This window comes from Zonotrichia leucophrys, chromosome Z, assembly GCF_028769735.1.
Source record: "Zonotrichia leucophrys gambelii isolate GWCS_2022_RI chromosome Z, RI_Zleu_2.0, whole genome shotgun sequence".
Lineage (NCBI taxonomy): Eukaryota > Metazoa > Chordata > Aves > Passeriformes > Passerellidae > Zonotrichia > Zonotrichia leucophrys.
The window spans coordinates 62,573,069-62,591,421 of NC_088200.1; the positions used below are offsets into that span (position 1 = coordinate 62,573,069).

General features: G+C 45.3%; 1 protein-coding gene across 1 annotated transcript; it reads right to left on the reverse strand.

The window, feature by feature from the left end:
- Positions 1–12,013: 12,013 nt before the first annotated feature.
- TOPORS (TOP1 binding arginine/serine rich protein, E3 ubiquitin ligase) lies at positions 12,014–17,387 on the reverse strand. The gene is made up of 2 exons (XM_064736344.1): positions 17,150–17,387; positions 12,014–15,515 (listed from the first exon to the last, which is right to left on the reverse strand). The coding sequence occupies exons 1-2, from the start codon at positions 17,306–17,308 to the stop codon at positions 12,531–12,533; spliced, it is 3,144 nt and encodes a 1,047-aa protein (XP_064592414.1). The 5' UTR covers positions 17,309–17,387; the 3' UTR covers positions 12,014–12,530.
- Positions 17,388–18,353: the final 966 nt, after the last annotated feature.

The following is an 18,353-nucleotide window of genomic DNA, read 5'->3' on the forward strand; positions in this document are numbered from 1 at the left end:
TTTGCTATACTTTAATTACACTCCTCTACTAAAATGTGTTTCAAAGCACTTCATATGAAGGCTAAGCAAAACAACATCCTAAACTTTTGCCATTTATTGTGACAATCTGTCAACTTGTTGTGACAGGCGTAACAGATTGGTAGCAAAAGCTGAGCAGCAAAGGCTGGCTGGCTGGCTTTTGTTTTAATAGATGATACTCTTGCTTGGCTACATTTTTAAGAGTGATCAGAACTAAAAAGATCATTTTCAAAGTAATTAAAAACTCCATAAAACTGCAATGTAAGTAGTGTTGCAGTCTTGGGGGAAGAGGCAAACCACAGCTTTTTCATCCACACAAGGCCTTAGAGGAGACATGAACTTGTTTGCATGCATGAAACTTGGGATGCAGATTTCTTCCTGATTCAGTACAGGTTCATTGATAGTTTGAGTCAGGGCTGGGCTGAAGATGATGACACTGAGTCACTGTTAAAAATCAGTTTCCAACTTCTCCTCCTGAAGGCAGTCTGTCAGGGTTTGGCCAGGAAATCAGATCACTGTTCTTATTTCCTGTGCTGTGAGGTGTGGGTTTGGAGTCACAGAGTCATGGAATATCCTGAGTTAGAAGGGACACTCCATGATCATCAAGTCCAACTTCTGACCCTGCACAGGACACCACAAGAGTCACAACATGTGCTTGAGAGCACAGTCCAACCACTCCCAGTGGATAGGCTGGGGAAAAAAACCCAGCGACCTGAGAGGGTCTTCAGGGTGAGAGAGACATGAGAATCTTGGTTCATGATCAGAAGGCGGGATTTATTGATATATGATATATGATACATTATAACTATACTAAAAGGAATAAAGAGGGAAGTTGCAGAGGCTTGCTAAGCTAAGAATAGAATAGCAAAGAATGAATAACAAAGTTCTGTGTCCAGCAGAAAGCAAGGACAAACTCTCCCATGAGTGGTCAGCAAATCCAAACACTCACAGAAGACCAATCACAGATGCTCCTATTACATTCCACATCAGCAGATAATTATTGTTTACATTTCTCTTCTGGGGCCCCAGCTTCCCAGAAAGGACAAATCCTAAAAGAAAGGATTTTTATGAGAAAATGTCTGTGACACATACCCCTTTGGCAAAGAAGAGGGACTTTAGCTATCACTGCACAGCTGAAGTGGCCAGACAGATATAGGCCCTGCAAAAAATCACTATTTTGCTCAAATGTATGGAAACCACAAACCTGGAAACTTCTTGCTGGGAGCAGAATTGCTAGTAAGAAGTTTCTGAAAACAAAACTGACAAGCAGCCTCTGGCTGGCTCTGCTCATGACTTCAGCACCATCAAAGGCCAAATACACCAGAAATTAGCCCCATAACCATGAAGATCTTAGCTAAAACTCAAAATACCTCTAAAAAGGTCTAGAAATGTGCAAACCAGTACAGTCAAAAGCATACAGAGTGTATTTGAAAGACGCCAACAATATCCCAGACAACCAATTTTCCAGAACTCACCAGCCACATACTTGACTGCACCAATAATGACCAGAGACTGAAGTAAGGAGATCAAAACAGTCCTGGAGGTAAAACTCACAGATCTGTTTTTTGTTTTCCTGCAGAAAAAGCAGCCAAATAGATTTAAGATTAGTACAGTTCATAACAAAAAGCCATCATGATAAATTGGAAGTGCACAATGCCTCTTAAAATGCCATTGCCCAGTAAACACCTTATTTATACATTGTGACAATCATTTATTCAGATAGAGATGGATCAATTAGTCATGCAGAGGCTGTACTGGAACCAGGAAACATGAGAAGACTTAAGAAAAGGAGACAGAAATAAAAGCTGCATATAAAGAAAGTCAAGAAATTATGTCTGTTTTCATCCAGTAGAAGGAAGTGTGAGGATAGAGGAAACATTTTTATCTTGTGCTGTGCAAACAGCACACAAGATAGCTCAAGACAAGAAAATTACTTCCAAAAATGCTGTGAAATTACACAATTCAAGAAAATTGCTTTTCAAGTATCCTATTCTAAGCTTAAACTTAAAATAAATACAAGAGCAAGAAGTCATGAAATGCTATGAAAAGATGCAACCAAAGGGTTTAGGGTTCTCTGCATGCTCTTTTTATTTATTTTTTTTTCTGGACTTCAAAGCCAGGCAAAAACCCAGCCCAGGCAGACAAAGAGAAAGAGAAAATAATTGTCTGAGTAATGTACTTTCCACACTCAGCAGAGAACACCAAAAGTTGTTGGGTATTCTTCTGTAGCTGAAGACAAGTGTTGGTACTTCTAATGGTGCACAGGGTACCACTGGCTCTTATATCCATGCCCCAGGAAGGCTGACAGCACCCTCAGAACTTCCACCTTGCACAAAGCCCTTCTCAGGTCACAGCAACAGCTGTCATTAAACTCTTGAGTTTGTCTCACTAACATGACAGGGAGTCTGGAGTCAAGTGTCCAGAAGAGGAAAATTAGAAAAATAAGGCATTTTTGAGATCTCTAAAATGTGCTAAAATGAAACAAATATTCCTTACATTCCCATAAGATGTTTTAATTCAAAAGGAGTGGCTTATCTAGAATTGTCTCCACTCTAACTCATGACTTAGGAAAACTCTGTCTTTGACTTTAAAAGAAATACCTGAAAGACCTTTAGAATGTTTTTCATTTTTATTGCCATGTATTAAGCCACTCAAAAACTCTGTATCAACAAAAATGCCCTTCTACAAGATAGTTCACAAAGTCAGTAGAAATAAAATAATTCACTAGTAAATCCGACAGACCTCTTCAGAAAGTCTGTAAGTCTATTTCACTATGTCTTATATAACTTTGTACATGCAAATGCTCACTTATATGCCATTCACTGAAAATTCACAAAAGCAGTTGTTTCACAAAAAAAAAAAAAATGAGGTTCAAAAGTTATACTGCTGTTGAAACGTCCTGTTACCATTGTGAAGTTTTCTGATTCTGTTCTATATGCTACGTTTTCCACTGGAGACTTACCCTGGAGCCATAAAAGCTGCAAGGCTGCCAAAGGATTTTCCACTTCAGCAGGCCTTCATAGGAAACCTAAATATTGTTTATAGCCATAGTAATGTGTACAGTCAGAATCAGACAGAACACATTGGCCAAATACCACTACCCATTTTGTCCGTGCTTTCTTATTGTCATCTCTAGAGGGTAGGATGCTGTGGGGTTCAACTCGAGGCACAAATGCTGGTAGCCTGCTTTCAGAAGGCAGATGGCTGAAAAATTACTTACCCTATCCTTACTTGTCTCTCTTCTCCTGAAAAAAAATCGTAATTTGTTCAGGTCTACAATATTTCCAATTTGTATAGATGTATGAAAATAGCATCAGAGATGCAATTTGGATTATAAATAAAGTTGCCTTTAGAAAAAAGACTGGAAAATCGATTTTTTAGTCCCCTACAAAAAAACACTTGTGCAAAGCAAATGCCTACAGATATTAGCAAAGTTTAATTTTTGAGAGATATGACTTTGGATTCTATCATGAAAAAGAAAATATAACCAGTTGGGTTATCATTACTCTGCTTATTCTCAACTTCACTCTGCATCTTCAGTTTCATAGAATGGTTTGTGCTTGAAGATCATCTATTTCCAGCGCCCCTGACATGGGCAGGGATTGCATTCACTAGATCAGGCTGTTCAGGGCCCCATCTAACCTGGCCTTAACCACTTTCAGGGATGTTACATTCACAGATTCTTTGGGCAACCTGTTACAGTGCCTCACCATCCTCTGAGAAAAGAATTTCTTCCTAATATCTAAATTAAGCAGCCCTCTCTCAGTTAAAACCATTTCCCCTTGTCCTGTTACTGTCTGCCCGTATAAAAAGTCCCTCTCCCTCCTTTTATGCACATAGAGAATTTGACAGTTGCAGAGCAATTAAGTTGTACCTCTGATACATCTATGTACTTCAATATAAATAAAAGGAAAACATTCTGCCTGAACAGATGGAGCAAAAGTACATTCAGATGTGAATGAGGCATAGCATGGACAAGGAAAGACCATGGAAAAGCCGGAAAGAGAAACTGTGCAGGGAAGTTCACCATTGCAGAGACATTTACTTCCCTGTCCCTTTTACTCAACCTGAAAGCATGGCACAAAGCTGCTCTTCTGACAGTTTTCTAGATTCTCCTGCTAGATCACTGTTAAGTGGTACTGTCAATGTAATATTTCAGGACCTGGAAGCAGAGCAGCACACAATCAGACTCGAGACATGCAGCACAAAGCTAAGGTAACTGGAAGCCCAAATAGTTTGCACCTCCACCAAATACTGGCAAGTGACAATAGCTGGCTGCTTGGCTGAGGAGCTGGGGGTCTGGGCACAAGGACAAACCAGTGGGGCTGAGCTGATGCACGGCCCCCAGGTGATGGGCACCTCCAGGCACCCCAGCACCACAACCCCGGGGTAATGGCTGCATCATGCCAGAGCTGGACATCCGTGTAGGCAGACAAGAGCTGGGGAGAAGGCTGGATTGCAATGCCCCAAGGGCCCTGACATTACCTTCACAAGATTCATACTCTGCCCATATTGCCCTATGGGATCAAATACCTGAGATGTTCGGGGAACCTGCAGAACAAATGGAAAAGGTGCTAAAAGGATTAATAAAGAGGAGAGGAAAAATGCCAGCTGTATGGCTCTTAGCCATTTTGTAGAGATGTTGCTAAATCATTGATAAAATTTATTATTTTTTTTACCTTCAGTTATGATGGAACTGATCATGGTACTCTCTAATTGGTGACAACAAGGCATTCTTATAAGAAACTATCTCTGGTTGCTGTAGTTACAACATAGATAATATGTTACAAAACTATTTCAACACGTCTGCTCAGTGCTTTGTAGGAGATGAGATCCTTATTCACCTGCTTGGCCTGTGGGACATGGTAGGGGCATTCTGTGACAGCAACTTGTTCTTTGGCAATCTTCATTGTGGTGCCAGCTGTTTCCTGCACAAGTTGTTTTCTAACTGTACACTGTCTTCCATCACTGCTCTGTACCAACCAATAGGCCGGGGCAAAAAGACAGCAATAATGAAACTAACTTCTGACAATTCTGACATGTTGAAACAAGGATAATACTCCCAAGGAAGATCATTCTAACCTAGCTTAGCCAACCAGCCCTGTAAATCTGGCAGTAAATAGCAAAGGTCACCTAAAGCAATAGAAATTTTGGAATTAAAACAAAATAATTTGGTGGTATTTAATCATACTTTGGAATGTTGAAATTCTTGCATTAATTTTAAAGTGGGCAACGGCATCTAGTGTGTAATTATGAAAGTGTAACAAATCTCTCACTCTCTGAAACTGAGATGCCTGCACAAATGGCTGTGCCATTGAACAATGTGAAGTTCTCTTTTGTGGCTGAATTCTTTAGTTCACATTTTATGCTTTTCCCTTTTTTTTTTAACTTGGAAGGCACTATTCAATTCCATTGTTTATTATGACCTAATTCATAGCAAAAGTCAAAGAGTCATGAGTTATTGCTGCAACAACTTGCCATGAAAAATATAGAAATTTCCTTTTTCCTTCTTGAAAAAAGTAACAATATAAAGGAATCGATAAAATCTGTTTCCACTCATTAATGCCTCAGCCTCAAATTACAGGTTTCTTCTGCCATGATCTTGGTGATGTGGTTTGGAGCACAGGTTATTGCCATGAAGGAACATCTATAGCTACAGGTAAAGCAGCAGAGGCTGCCTGCACAGGTCACCTGAACACAGCTCAGTCACTAGCTTGTGATGGTCCTCTGTTTTTAATCATCTGTGTGATTCCTGCAGAGTTTTACCTGTAGCAATTGAAGCAGGAGTTCTGGAAATTAAACATTAAAAAGGAGGACTACCTCAGAAAAAGAGTAAAAAAAGATGAACAGTTCAATGCAAGCTTCATAATGACTACGTATCTTGAGATTTAGCAGGATGTTGCTTGGTCTGTGCAAGAAAATGACAAATTAATGCCATTTAACATTTTACTTGAACAGTTTTCCCATTCAGAAAACTATCTGAAATACAATAATGAGAAAAGCAGAACTGTGAAGCATTTTAAAACGCTGATTACCTTTCTAGAACGTATAATCTGATACATGCTTTGTTTATCCAGAGTAAATTCATTAGCTGAAAAGATTAATTGAACTTATTTTATGTACTTGTACATGCTCTCACAGAGAAAGTAACTTAATTTTTCTTTTCTTATTGACTCTTGCATAAGAGCCTGCAATACAACAGCAAGAGTAAAATTTCAGCTAAATTTAGTAGTTCATAAATCTTACAAGACACCAATCCATCCAGTGGTTTGTTGTTTCAGATTTTTTCCTTCTTTTGTATATCCAAATAAAATATGGGTTCATGCAGGAGATGCACAATATTTGCTGTTGCTTTTCTCCTCTCCCAGGGTACAAGAGGCTTACGCATGCTCTTCCCCCTGCTCTCTCTCCCTCCCTCTCCCCCATAAACATAATGCATGCAGTGTGCATACAGGTACATGTACATCTATGTACATTAATTTTTGACTTTTCAGCTAATGGACAAGAAACCGCTATGACTTCAAGGCACAAAGCCCTCTGTTTTGGAGGAGCTGTGTGACCTGGCTCTTGTAATTTGCTGAGGATTAAATTTACCATCCCAGCTGCACTCACAAAGTGAAAGATCTTAAAAAAAAAAGTTATGCTCTGCATGTCTTTTTCCCTCTGCACTTGATGTTCATCTCAATGCCTTGGACAGCAGCTTGTCACTTAGTTGTGACTTCTGTGCATAACACTCTGGATGGACATCTGACCTCTAATGGCTACAGGTTTTCAAAAGATAAATGGTATTTTTGCCACCCTGATGAATAACATATGAAACCTCACTGGTTCATATGCTATTCATCAGGACTAAAGACTAACTTAAATGTGCAGTTGGTCATTCCACACCTTGAGCAAAAAATTCTTCAGGACTCAGCATTCTGAAGTATCCTAAGAGGGAACTTTTCTTCAGTCCTTGCTAATAACAAAAGGCTTGCTTCAGTTAATTTAGTTCCTCTTTTGGAGACTACTGACAACATACCTAGATAAGCGGGTTGCCAAGCTAGGCTTGGGATGTTTCTAGGTCTTCTGTCACTCCATGGCAAAAGCCATGAAACCTGTTGAACTGCAGATAGTTCCAGCTTGCTGGAAACTGGCCCTCCAAACTTCTTAAAACTGCAGCACTGAGCATCTGTGGCACTGCTGATGATTCATCTACCAGTAAAATGTTCAATAGACATGCATGACAACAGCAGCAGCATTTTCTGCAGCCACCTTTTGGATTCTTGTCCAGTTTGGAGACAGAAATATGCTTCATCTCTGCAGTTTCACCTCAATGTGATGAACCTTAGAAACTCATTTGAAGCACAGCAGGTGGTTACTAAAGGAGGAGGTCCCTACAGAACACCCTAGGTTACTATGTATTTCTGACACGATGAACACAAACATCCCAGGCCTACATGAGTAAGCTCTGCATGCATGTACAGCAAAATAACTCTGGTGGGTTTATCTGCTCTCATTGTCTCTCCTGAGATTTCAAGTTACCCCAGTGTGAGAGACTGGAGAAAATCACAATTTGCTCAAAAACAACCAAAGTGTGTGTGTGCACGGCAGGGTGGCAAGGAAAGCTCTGCAAAAAGTGGGATGATGCACTTGTCCATATTCCACCTTCCTGGAGCCTCTAACCCAGCTTTAAAATGGTTATCAGCCACTGGCACACCAGAAGCCCCACATGGAGGGGTGGGTTCCAGGAGGCTAAAGCAGATAAAAGCAATTGCACAAATACCATCTCCCTAACTTCTTCTTCTTCTTGAAATCTGGGTAACTTAAAGTTGGATGGGTTAGAGTTTGCTAAGTCAATGTCTTGTGAAATGCTTTATGTCAATTGAATGTTTTAAAATTTGCCACGTACCCTTATTCTCTTAAGTTTGCCTGTAAAAATTTGTTTAACCTCCTGAGAACACTGTGTTTCTCCCATATGCCTGTCCCAGAGAATAAAAATCTTAACCTTAAAGAAATATATCAAGAGAGTCCAGGGCCTTACACCCCAAGTAGGTAAGACACCTTCTTCTCAAAAGGCACCTGGAAAACAGGCAGAATATCCAGGAAAAGTCAAATAGCCCTGGATAAGGTTATGTGGGTTGCTAAATCCAACACAAGTGCTGGCTGAAGTCTTGTCTAAGCCTACAAGATTATGCCACAGGAACTCTAGAAGAGGATTGATAAAGCTCATTTCCTGCCCTGAGCTGATTAATGCAGCTCAGTCCTTGTCTTGGTTTTGGCTGGAATTTGAGTAGGTATTTTTTAGAAGCAGGTACAGCACTGTGTTTCAGATTCAATATGAGAATGATGCTGATAACATACTGATGGTTTGGTTGTTGTTGGTATGCATACTCTGAGCCAAGGACTCTTCAGCGGCTCATGCTCTACCAGTGAGGAAGCACACAAAAAGGTGGAGAAAAGCATGGCCAAAACAGGGGACCTGAACTGGTCAAATGGACGTTCCACAAAATAGAATGTCACACCCAGTATATAAATGGGGGAGTTACCCAGATGAGGGCCTGTCTGGGTTTGGCATTGGCCAGCAGGTGGTGAGCACTAATGTTGTCCATTATTTACTTTTCTTTGTTTCTCTCTCTCCCTCCTTTTTATTAGTATTACTAATACTACTATTATATTTTCCTCCAGTTCAATCATTAAACTGTTAAGTTTCACTTTTCTTTTTCCCCCCAGTTCTCCTCCCCATCCCAGTGGGGTAGGGTGCTGTTGAGTAAGCAGCTGCACGGTAGTTAGTTGCCAGCTGGGGCTAAGCCATAATGCCTTCTCTACACACGTACAACCCTTAGTAGCAGCTGACGCCAAGTCACGCTGCCTTCTCACACTAGGCAGGTAGGTGCAGTGGGAGTCATGAGCTGGTTTACACAAGCAGCTCTGGAAAGCAATGGTGGCCTGTAGCACTTGTTTTCCTCAGTTGTGCTCACTGCCCTAGACACCCTTCACGTTTTAATGACAATTTCCTAGCAATGAGTGTAATGAACAATAACCAAATGAAGTTTCCCATGCTGTAAATGTCTTTGAAGTATTGAGAATGTTTTCTGACAGCTTGCTCTTTTCCAGTGTTTGCAGCAGATCCCATGTAGCATGCAGCTCCTGAGACCTCAAGAGCAGATTCCCATGGACTAATGGGTGGTGCAATGTTTGCTCTCTCAAAACAGAGAAGCAACTCTGCAGTTCGTTTTTCCTCATTGCACTGACATTTTAAAGCTGAGTCATCTCCTGATCACTGTGGCCCAAGACCATGCCATCTACCAACAGGCCTTCTTCATAACAAACCAGTAAGTCTAGGATACCTTTCCTTTCCCTAGGCACCTCTCTGAGTACTTATAACACAAAGTTCTTTCCCATAAACTGTAAGAATTTTTCAAATCTGCTCCTGCTCATAGCAGGAGGCATTTCCAGCTGGTCTCTAGAAAGTTGAAATCTGCCACAAGGAGAAAGGCTGCTGATCCAGAGATTTCTCCTAATTGCCTGCTAAATTAACTTCTCAGCACTGGCATCCTGGCTGGGCAACTGATAGAAGACAACCACCATATCTGCTTTGTCTTCCACCACATCATCTTCACCCAGAGACTCCCAACCACATCACCACCACTGTAAGGGCTGTATCAAACTTCTCCCTTCTATTTAGTGCAAGAGCTCCACCTTGCCCTGCCCTCTCCTGGATAGCCTGTACTCTCCATCCTAGCACTCTAGGTGTAGAAGTGCCACTTTTGCCAAGGATATCCCAGCTGTGTGAATGGACCAAGCCTTCCAGTCAATGGCAGCAGCAATCCCTGAGCCATCTGCCAGGGACACCCCAGGCCCTGAGCCTCTGCCCTCCAGGAGAACTTGCACTAAACAGAACAAAGGGAGGCACCACACTCACTCCCAGGAGACACCAGAGAGCTCTTAGCAGCCAACAGCCAGACTGGACCACGGCAAGCCCACCACCACTACAGTTCACAGCATGTGGCCCCGGACCTCCCAGTGCCCTGGATCCCTCAGACATTTGTGCTCTCTGAAACCTAATCCCATGGTAGGGACCAACCTGACCCCTGCAGCCCAGAGACGCTCCCAGGGCAAGAGTGGAGGTGACTGACTGTCACCACTCCTGACTCCGTCTCAGGCTCAGCTACCCTGTGCCAACTGATTGGGAAGGAGCAGCCCTTCTCCATAGTCTGGGCACTTCCAGGTGATGAAGACCATGGTGTAAAAATGCGGTGTCAGAATGGTGGGTGCTGCTGCCTATTATCTGTCCCTAATAAACCTTTCTTCTTGAAAAGCAAGCTGAGTTAATGTTCAGGCAATGCAGTCAAACCCCCACTCAATACTCACTACAACTGGCTCAGCGACAGAGGCAAGAAAGTCTCTTTTGCAAAGTTTTATTCCAGCGGAGCGTGGCTGAAGGGGACCCAGCGAGGAAAAGAGAACTACAGGGAGCAGGCAGCTTGAAAAGGGGAAGGGGTGGGGAGTGGAGCTAAGGGCTGGGCAGAGGAGTTTGGTCTCCAGGGGAAGGGGGTGGCCACGAGGGATACCAATCCAGTGTGTGGGGACAGGACAAACCAGGGGAAGTTGTGACCCAGAAGTCCATTTGGGAGTCTGTATTTTCCCCCTAGGAGGACCAACTCTATGGTAAGTACTTACAGCTGTTTCCAGGGCTGGGAACTTGGGAATTGACCGAGGCGGGAGAGTTCATGGGATGCTACAATGGTGAAACAAGCTGCCCCTTCAGCCCCTGGATAATCACAGTGGAGCAGAGAGCCACCTGCAGGCTGTGGAAAAGCCCCACTCTGGAGCAGGTAGAGATGCCCTTATGGAAGCTCCAGCCCATGGAGATCTCACACAGGAACAGGCTCCTGTCAGGAGCTGAAGCCTATGCTTAGGAGCACATACAGGAGCAGGTTTCCTGGCAGCTGGAGCAATCTATTTCAGAAGTACTGCATACCTGTAGAAAGGGTCCATGTTAGAGCAGAGGAACGCTGTAAGGAGTAAGAAGCAGCAAGAATGTGATGGACTTAACACAATACCCATTCCCCATCCTTCTGTACAGCTGGGGAGGAGGAGGTAGAAGAGCACATATGAAAGAGTGAAGTTGAGAAAGGAGGGGAGATTAGTTTCAGTTTTGTCTTTTTTTTTCTTCTCCTCCTACTCAATTTTTCACTGGCAATACAAGATATTAATTGTACCCAACTCTATCTGGCTAGTGACAGTACCTTGTCCTTGCCTCAAGCCAGCTTTCCCATCTAACTTTCTCCCCCATCCTGCAGAGAAAGGAAAGTGAGAGAGCAGCAGCTTGACTACCTGGCAAGTAACCAGCCACGGTCAAATCCATAAAACTCGTGGAGGTAATGCAGGAGAGACAGTGAAGGTACCCTCCTCATTCAGCCCTCAGAGCTACTGCTATGCACACAAAGGGCCAAACCTGGAAAACAAAACCCTGCCAGAGCCCTGTGTATTGCACATACCTGCAGCAGGACACCTAGGATGTGCTGACCTGGGTGAATGATGGTTATTTCAAGGAGGTCAGGAGGAAGACCTTTTATTGCCAAGACTAGAGAAGACAGATATTTTTCAAGTATGCAGCCACAGGATATAAAGAAGAGGAAAAGACTTCTGGAAGACTGCACACCTACAGAATGCAAGGCAGAATGCACAGGCTCCAAAATGGGAAATAAAAATAAGAAATTTGAAAACAAAAATGTTTCCCAAGGGAAAACTCTTATTTTAGAAAGGGCAGGACAGAGCGGCCACCCAGCTTTTGGGAAAACTCAGAACTGAACCAAACCCAGGCAATCTGATCAAAGTTCCGACTTTTAGTGAAGGCTTGTACCAACTGATCTCCAAACAACCCTTCCAACCTGAAGTTCTCCTGACTGCAAAAATATCCAATGGTCTGGATACATAAGACACTCAAAACCAAAAGAAAAAACTCCATTTGCAAAACACACACTACATATGTAAATATATTTAAACAAACAACAAAAAAAAGTTTATTGCTTCATTCAGACTTTGACATAGCTTACCTTAAAATTATACAAAGACATTTGAGAATTTCTGTAGAAATAAATCACTGACTGCTTTTCAGCAGAGATCTGCTTAAACCAGAAATTGAAATGATGCTGGAATTCTGACTGAATCACTTTTTATGAACTAAACATTTTTCTGGTCTAAGAAGAACAATCCCCATAAAATGCCTTTCTAGGCTCTTGTTTTGGACTCCTTTTCTGTTGTTCGGTTTACACAAAACTTTGAAATCCACTGTGGATGGCTTTATGAAATTAAAACTTCCAAAGAGTCCTCTAACAAACTTTTAAAATTACATACTAGCAATATTCTATCTTCTTTGCCTTAAAAGTGCATACACATTCAAAAGTTTTACACATTTCCCAGACATCTTTTTAACAGACAGAAACCCTACCAGACATTTTAGTTTTCAAGGGGAAAAAGAAAGTAGTTAAAATCACAGTTTTAACAAGTGTTCCAAGGAAAGCCTACTACATTTTTTCTTCTGGGAAATCAAACCATGAGGATCTGTTGACAAGTCTCTTTGGAAGTCGCAGTATCAATGGCTCTCTCTCTGGACACTCTAGGAAGGAAGTCCTGGGGGAAGGCAGTTGACTGGAAGGCGCTGCTGGTGCTTCCTGAACATAACTGGTTACAGTTTCTGTGTGAGAGGTGTTACTGCTGGTACTCACTGTGGTAACACTCTGATCAGCTGCTGTTTCCTGAAGTTTGACATCAGCATCTCTAACGCCACCATCTAAGTTTTCCCTTGTGTCAGGGATATCATACTTTTTGTCTACTTCTGCAGTTTCCCCACATCCTGTCCTCCTTAGAAAAGAAGATGGAGACTCATTTTCCCTCTCATTTATTTGAGTTGTGCCTGTCCATGTAATACTGCTGTCCCATTCGGTACTTTCTGGTTCCTTGCTACTACTATCACTATCAATTGTAATCACCACCGGAGAAGAATGTACTGAGCTATTCGTGTGATGTTTCCGGTGTTTCTTCTTATGCTTCTTCTTTTTCTTTTTAAGATGCCTCATCGTGTCCGTTGCTTTTCCTTCATAGACTATCTCCACGCTTGGACTCCTCATTTTCTTCTTCCTTTTCTTACGCTTTGTCTCACTGCTTGCACGATTGTCTGACAGGCTATCTTCATTTTTGCAGTAATCACCAAATTTTGAGGAAGTTTTCTTGGACTCATTTTCTCTTTCTAGACTTGTGCTTTCCATGAATGTATTCTCCAGGTGGCGAGTTTTGTACTTCCTTTTTCCACCAGGCTTTTCACTTTTCATTCTGTCATTTCCTCCAGAAGGAGTCCTTGATCTGTTGCTTGACCGACTCCTTGACCTGCATCTTTCGTAACAGTAATAGTGTCTCTCATGGAGTCCCCTCTGGCTATGCAGATCTGTCCTCTCAATAAATGATCGTATCCTGTATTCTGGACTAGCAGATTGCCGCGAGTAAAGAGTGTTAGACCGGGTCTTCCTTCTGCTGGAGGATTCATAGCTGTCTCCAAACACCTTTCGACTACAGAAAGCAGAACCCCACTGGTGTCTACTTTGGTAACTGTCTCTTACATAGTAGCGATCACTGTCTCTACTTCTTGATCTCCTTTTACTGTGGCCTTTGCTGCGTGAACGTGATCGGCTCACTTCTCTGGATGGAGTGCTCTCACCACTTAGAGAGCCCCTCTGGCTTTTCAGAGAGGCTCTGCTGTCATGAGCCCTTGATTTTCTGCTGCTTCTTTTGCTCTTATGTTTGCTACTATCTCTGCTTCTCGATCGTCTCTTTTTAAGTTGGCTTTTGCTATGGTGCTCCCTTTTAGACCGATGGCCATGGCTGCTTCGACTGTCCCGTGAACAGGACTGTGGGCTTCTAGACTTTCCCTTTTTAGACAATCTGTGATTCCAAGGGGAGCATACTGTATCACTCCCTGGAGAGGGGCTCCAACTCAAGTCCTGTGGAGGCAGATCTTTTCTTTTGTATTTGTTCTTCTCATCCCCTTTTGATTCCATCTTTTCAACTGCAGGAGATAAACAGCTTCTACAACTTCCTACATCCTCCCTGTATGTTGGGGAATGTGGTGAGAAGCTCCTGCTTGGTTCACTGTCACTCCAGCTGTGACACTGAACTGGTCGCTGTTTCTTGACCTCTTCCCTTTTCTCTTCCTTGATGGACTCCTCAGAGTCAGAGGACAGCTCGACCACTTCTGGGGTCCTCTCAGCCAGCGGCTTAACGTACCCAACAATGACACAATTGTCTGAGGAAGAGCCACTGTCGTTTGAGTCAGCATTGGCCTGTAACTCAGTCTGCAGCTTGGTTCTTCGGCTCCCTGAAGCAGAGTCCTCGTCAGAACTTTCTGATGACTCCAGAGGAGAAGCTATGGTTGCACGAACCTCTTCTGAAACGGAATAGGAAGGCCCCGGAGTTTCATCATCCCACGGGGCCTGACCAAGGCCAGGAACAGACAAACTATTATCCGGCCCTTGCGGGTACGCCACATCGGGAGATATTGTAATAATTGATGAGTCTGAGTGGCTTCCTTCCTCATACGACGGGGCAGGACAGTCATAATTGGCGTGTTGATCGTATGCTTCTAAGTTAAAAGGACAACGAGCAAAACTGATGAATTCGTGCAGGAAGTGCTCTGTCCGATTCAGCAGAAATGGCTTCAGGTCGTCAGCAAAGGCCTGGCTTTCCAGATCGTACCTGGTTACGTTGCTCATGATGATGTGCTGCACAATGTTGATCAGAGACCCGTGGGCACCAAACAGGACCGTAAGCTCTCGCTTCAGCCAAGGAACCAGGCGGTGAAGGCAAGCAGGGTTGCGGCGGAAGAACTCGGCCGAAATCTCTCGGTATCGGCCACCGTCCTGGATGCTGCGGATGCGCACGCCAGTGCGGTACAGAGCCCTGCGGAAGGTGATCATGTCCTCCTCCTGGATCTGCCTCAGAGATCTGCCCTCCGCGCTGGCCTTCCTCCTTGAGGCCAGCCTCCTGAGCATCTGCTGAATCTCCCTGTGCCTGTGTCGCGCCGGCTCGCTCGACAGCCCTTCAAACAACATCCCGTTATCCGGAGGGGACGGCATCCTTCGGGAAGGGGAACCGCGCGCGCGGCGTTCCCTCGTCAAGGTGGTGCGGTAACGAAACCTCCGGCCGTCGGGGCTGGCAAAAGAGCTTGTTTCTAAAGGGCTGAGGATGTACTCCTTGAAGTCATCTTCAGCACGAATTGTGTGGAAAATGGAGAAGAAGGGTTGCTTGCAGAGCGGGCATTCTGCTTTGTTCTTGGACCACTCTTGCACGCAGCGGAAGCAGAACCTGTGCAAGCAGCGATCCAGATATGCCACGTTGTCAAATCTGTCCAGGCAGATGGGGCACTTGGAGTCGGGAGACGCATCTGTCGGCAGCTTACTGGTGCTGGCTTTCGGAGAAAAACTGCTATTTTCAGCAAACTCCTTATCTGATGTCATGTTCTAAAAAAGACAGAGAATGAAGATCATTGCTGTCACAGAGAGGCAAAAATCTTACACTGTAGAAACCCATAACAATTGCTTTCACAGTTGCAAAACCCAGCAGAAGCTCTGAGAGGATGCTGAACAAAGACGCAGCATGATCTAACTACTTGGTTTGACTTCTCTTCACAGTGAGGTCTAGTTCTTTAGTGCTGCAAGTTTTACACAGCACCCAAATCATGCTGGCACTGATGAAGGTAACAGGCAGGCCTGTCTTCTTCCCCACTCGTAAACAACTCCGTTGATGTGGTCAGTAAATTTATTATTTACATGGTATCCTCCAATATATAGCTTAAAAAATCTAGCATTTATATATGAAAAGTATGAGAACAGTTAGCTCTGTACTTTAAAACAAACCAACCAAAAGAAGTAACTGGGCTTTAACCATGTTATCACCTTCCAAGTTCTGCTGGACCTGTTCTGTTCCTGCACAGTCTGCCCCTCTTTGTTGGGCATTCATGCTGGACCACACACAGTTTGTTGGACAAGACAATCTCCAGGGATGTGTTCCTGCCAAAATGAGTATTTTTTTTTCAAGATGAAGGACAAACAACCAGATGTCATGCTGAAGTACACACTGCCTTTTTACTGAAGGCCAAACAACCAGATGTTATGCTGAAGTACACACTGCCTTTTATCTAGTAGGTTGTTATGCCATTTGCCTGAGATAGTAAATTTTCTACACAGTGACTGGTCTGGGGCTGAGCTTTGAATTTTTGTTGAACACAGTGTTGTTAACACAGAGATATTTTTGTTATTGCTGAGCAGGGCTAACACAGAACTTTTTGTACTTCCAAACTGGTGAGGAAGTTGGTGGGGCATGGGAGGTTGGGAGGAGATGCAGCTGGGGCAGGTGACCCAAACTGACTAAAGGGATTTCCAAACCATGTGACATCCTCAATATATAACATGGGGGAAAGAAGAAGGAAAGGTGAGATGTTTGGAGTAATGATGCTTGTCTGCTCAAATCACATCAGACATGATAAGGCCCTGCTCTTCTGGAGATGGCTGAACATCTGCATGTCCATCGGACGCAGTAAATTGAGTCCTTGTTTTGCTTTGGTTGTGTGCATGGCTTTAGGCATCCTTATTTAACTGTCTTCATCTCAACTGACAAGTTTTTCAGCTCTCACCCTTTCGATTTCCTCCCTGATCTCAGGGAGTGTGCAAGTGGCTACGTGGTGCTTGGCTGCGGTGAAATCATGAGAGATGTCAGACATGGTCAACAAAAAATCAATCGATTGAAAAGTTATTTTCAGTTTTGGCGTTACCCTAAGGCATTACAATCCAGTGGAAGTAAGCTACCACTCTACTTCAAAATGCATTAGCCCATGTTTTGCAGTCTGTCTGGCAGCAGGCCTTTGCGGCGGCAGGACACCGGGGGATGGGGCAGCAGCAGCGCCGGGGCGCCAGAGGCGCAGCCCGGGCTCAAGTAAGTGCCGGCACAGCCGAGGGGGTGAGCAGGCCCCGGCCCCCGCCCCGCTCCGCCCGCTGCGGGGCCGCCCCCGCCCGCTCCCCGCCAGCCCTGCCTCAGCAGCCGCCACCCAGCGCCCCGGAGGAGACGGCGCTCCGCCCGCCCCCAGGCCCGCACTCACCACCGCCGGGCCCTGGCTTTCCGTGCGGGCCAGGGCCGCGGCCGCCTTCAGCCTGTGGCGCGTCCGGCAGCGCCCGGCGCCGGGAGGCTCCCGCCGCTCCTCCCCTGGCGGGCGGCGGCGGCGGGCACCCTCCGCCAGGCGCCGGGACGGGTCCGCCATCGGCGGCGGCGTTGCCACAGGAACAGCTGCCCGCGGGCGCGGAGCTGAGCCGGGATCTGCCGGGAGCGAGTCCGGGCTCGTCGCCGTCACATCCGCGCCCCGCGCAGTGACGCCATTCCGGGGCGGGGGCTGGGGAGGGGCCGGGATGGCAGCGGCGGGCGGGCGGGTTGCGGCCCGCTGCGCCGCCCGGTGAGTGTTCGCGGGGCAGCGGCAGGGCTGGCGGTACGGAGCAGCCCCGGGGAGCACCCTGGGCGGCGGCGGCCCCGGGCGGGTAAAAGCGAGGGGAGTCGCGGTGGTGGCGGCGCCAAGGCGGAGCGCGCTTTGTTCCGCAGGTGGCGGCTGGCGCGGCCTGCGTGTCCTCTCGGGGCGCGGGTGGCCTCCCACGGCCGCGGGAGAGCCGCTTCCTGCCCCAAGGGCTGCCCGAGGCAATGGCAGAGCCCGCCGGCGGCGCCAGCGGGAGCTTGGCACTGTCTCCCAGAGCGCAGAGGACTCCATGGAAGACTGGAGTAGTCTTGTGGTTGGTTGGGCAAGTAAAACATAAATAGCACGTAGCAAAGAGGAGATAGATAAAGCATTTCCTAATAAGCCGTTATTAGGAAAGAGAAAAATAACTGTCCTTACTGATTTTTGCAAGTGCATACCTGGAGTAGATACAAGTATGCAAAGGACACGGACGAGGCCAGTTGTGCAGGCTGCTGCAGGTGGGGCACAGCCTGCCATAGTACCTGCATGTACCAGGACTTGGGTAAAACACAAGCACAGCCAGCCCTGTCCCTTTTCTTACCGACAGTCAGTACGGACTAAAGTTTGCAAAAGCACACGTGAATTCACAGATGCCCAGAGTACCAGCACAGCCCTCTGTTCATGTGATAGCCCTGCCCCATATCCTGATCCGTTTTACTCATTCCCACGCACCAGCTGGTCCTGCTTCTTGCTCAAGAGTAAATGCCTGCTCTGGCACTTCCCAACAGGTACTCCACTCCTAAAGATCTCCCCAGGTAGCAGCACAGGCCTATCGTTCATTACTTGCCTGCTCCTCACCAGG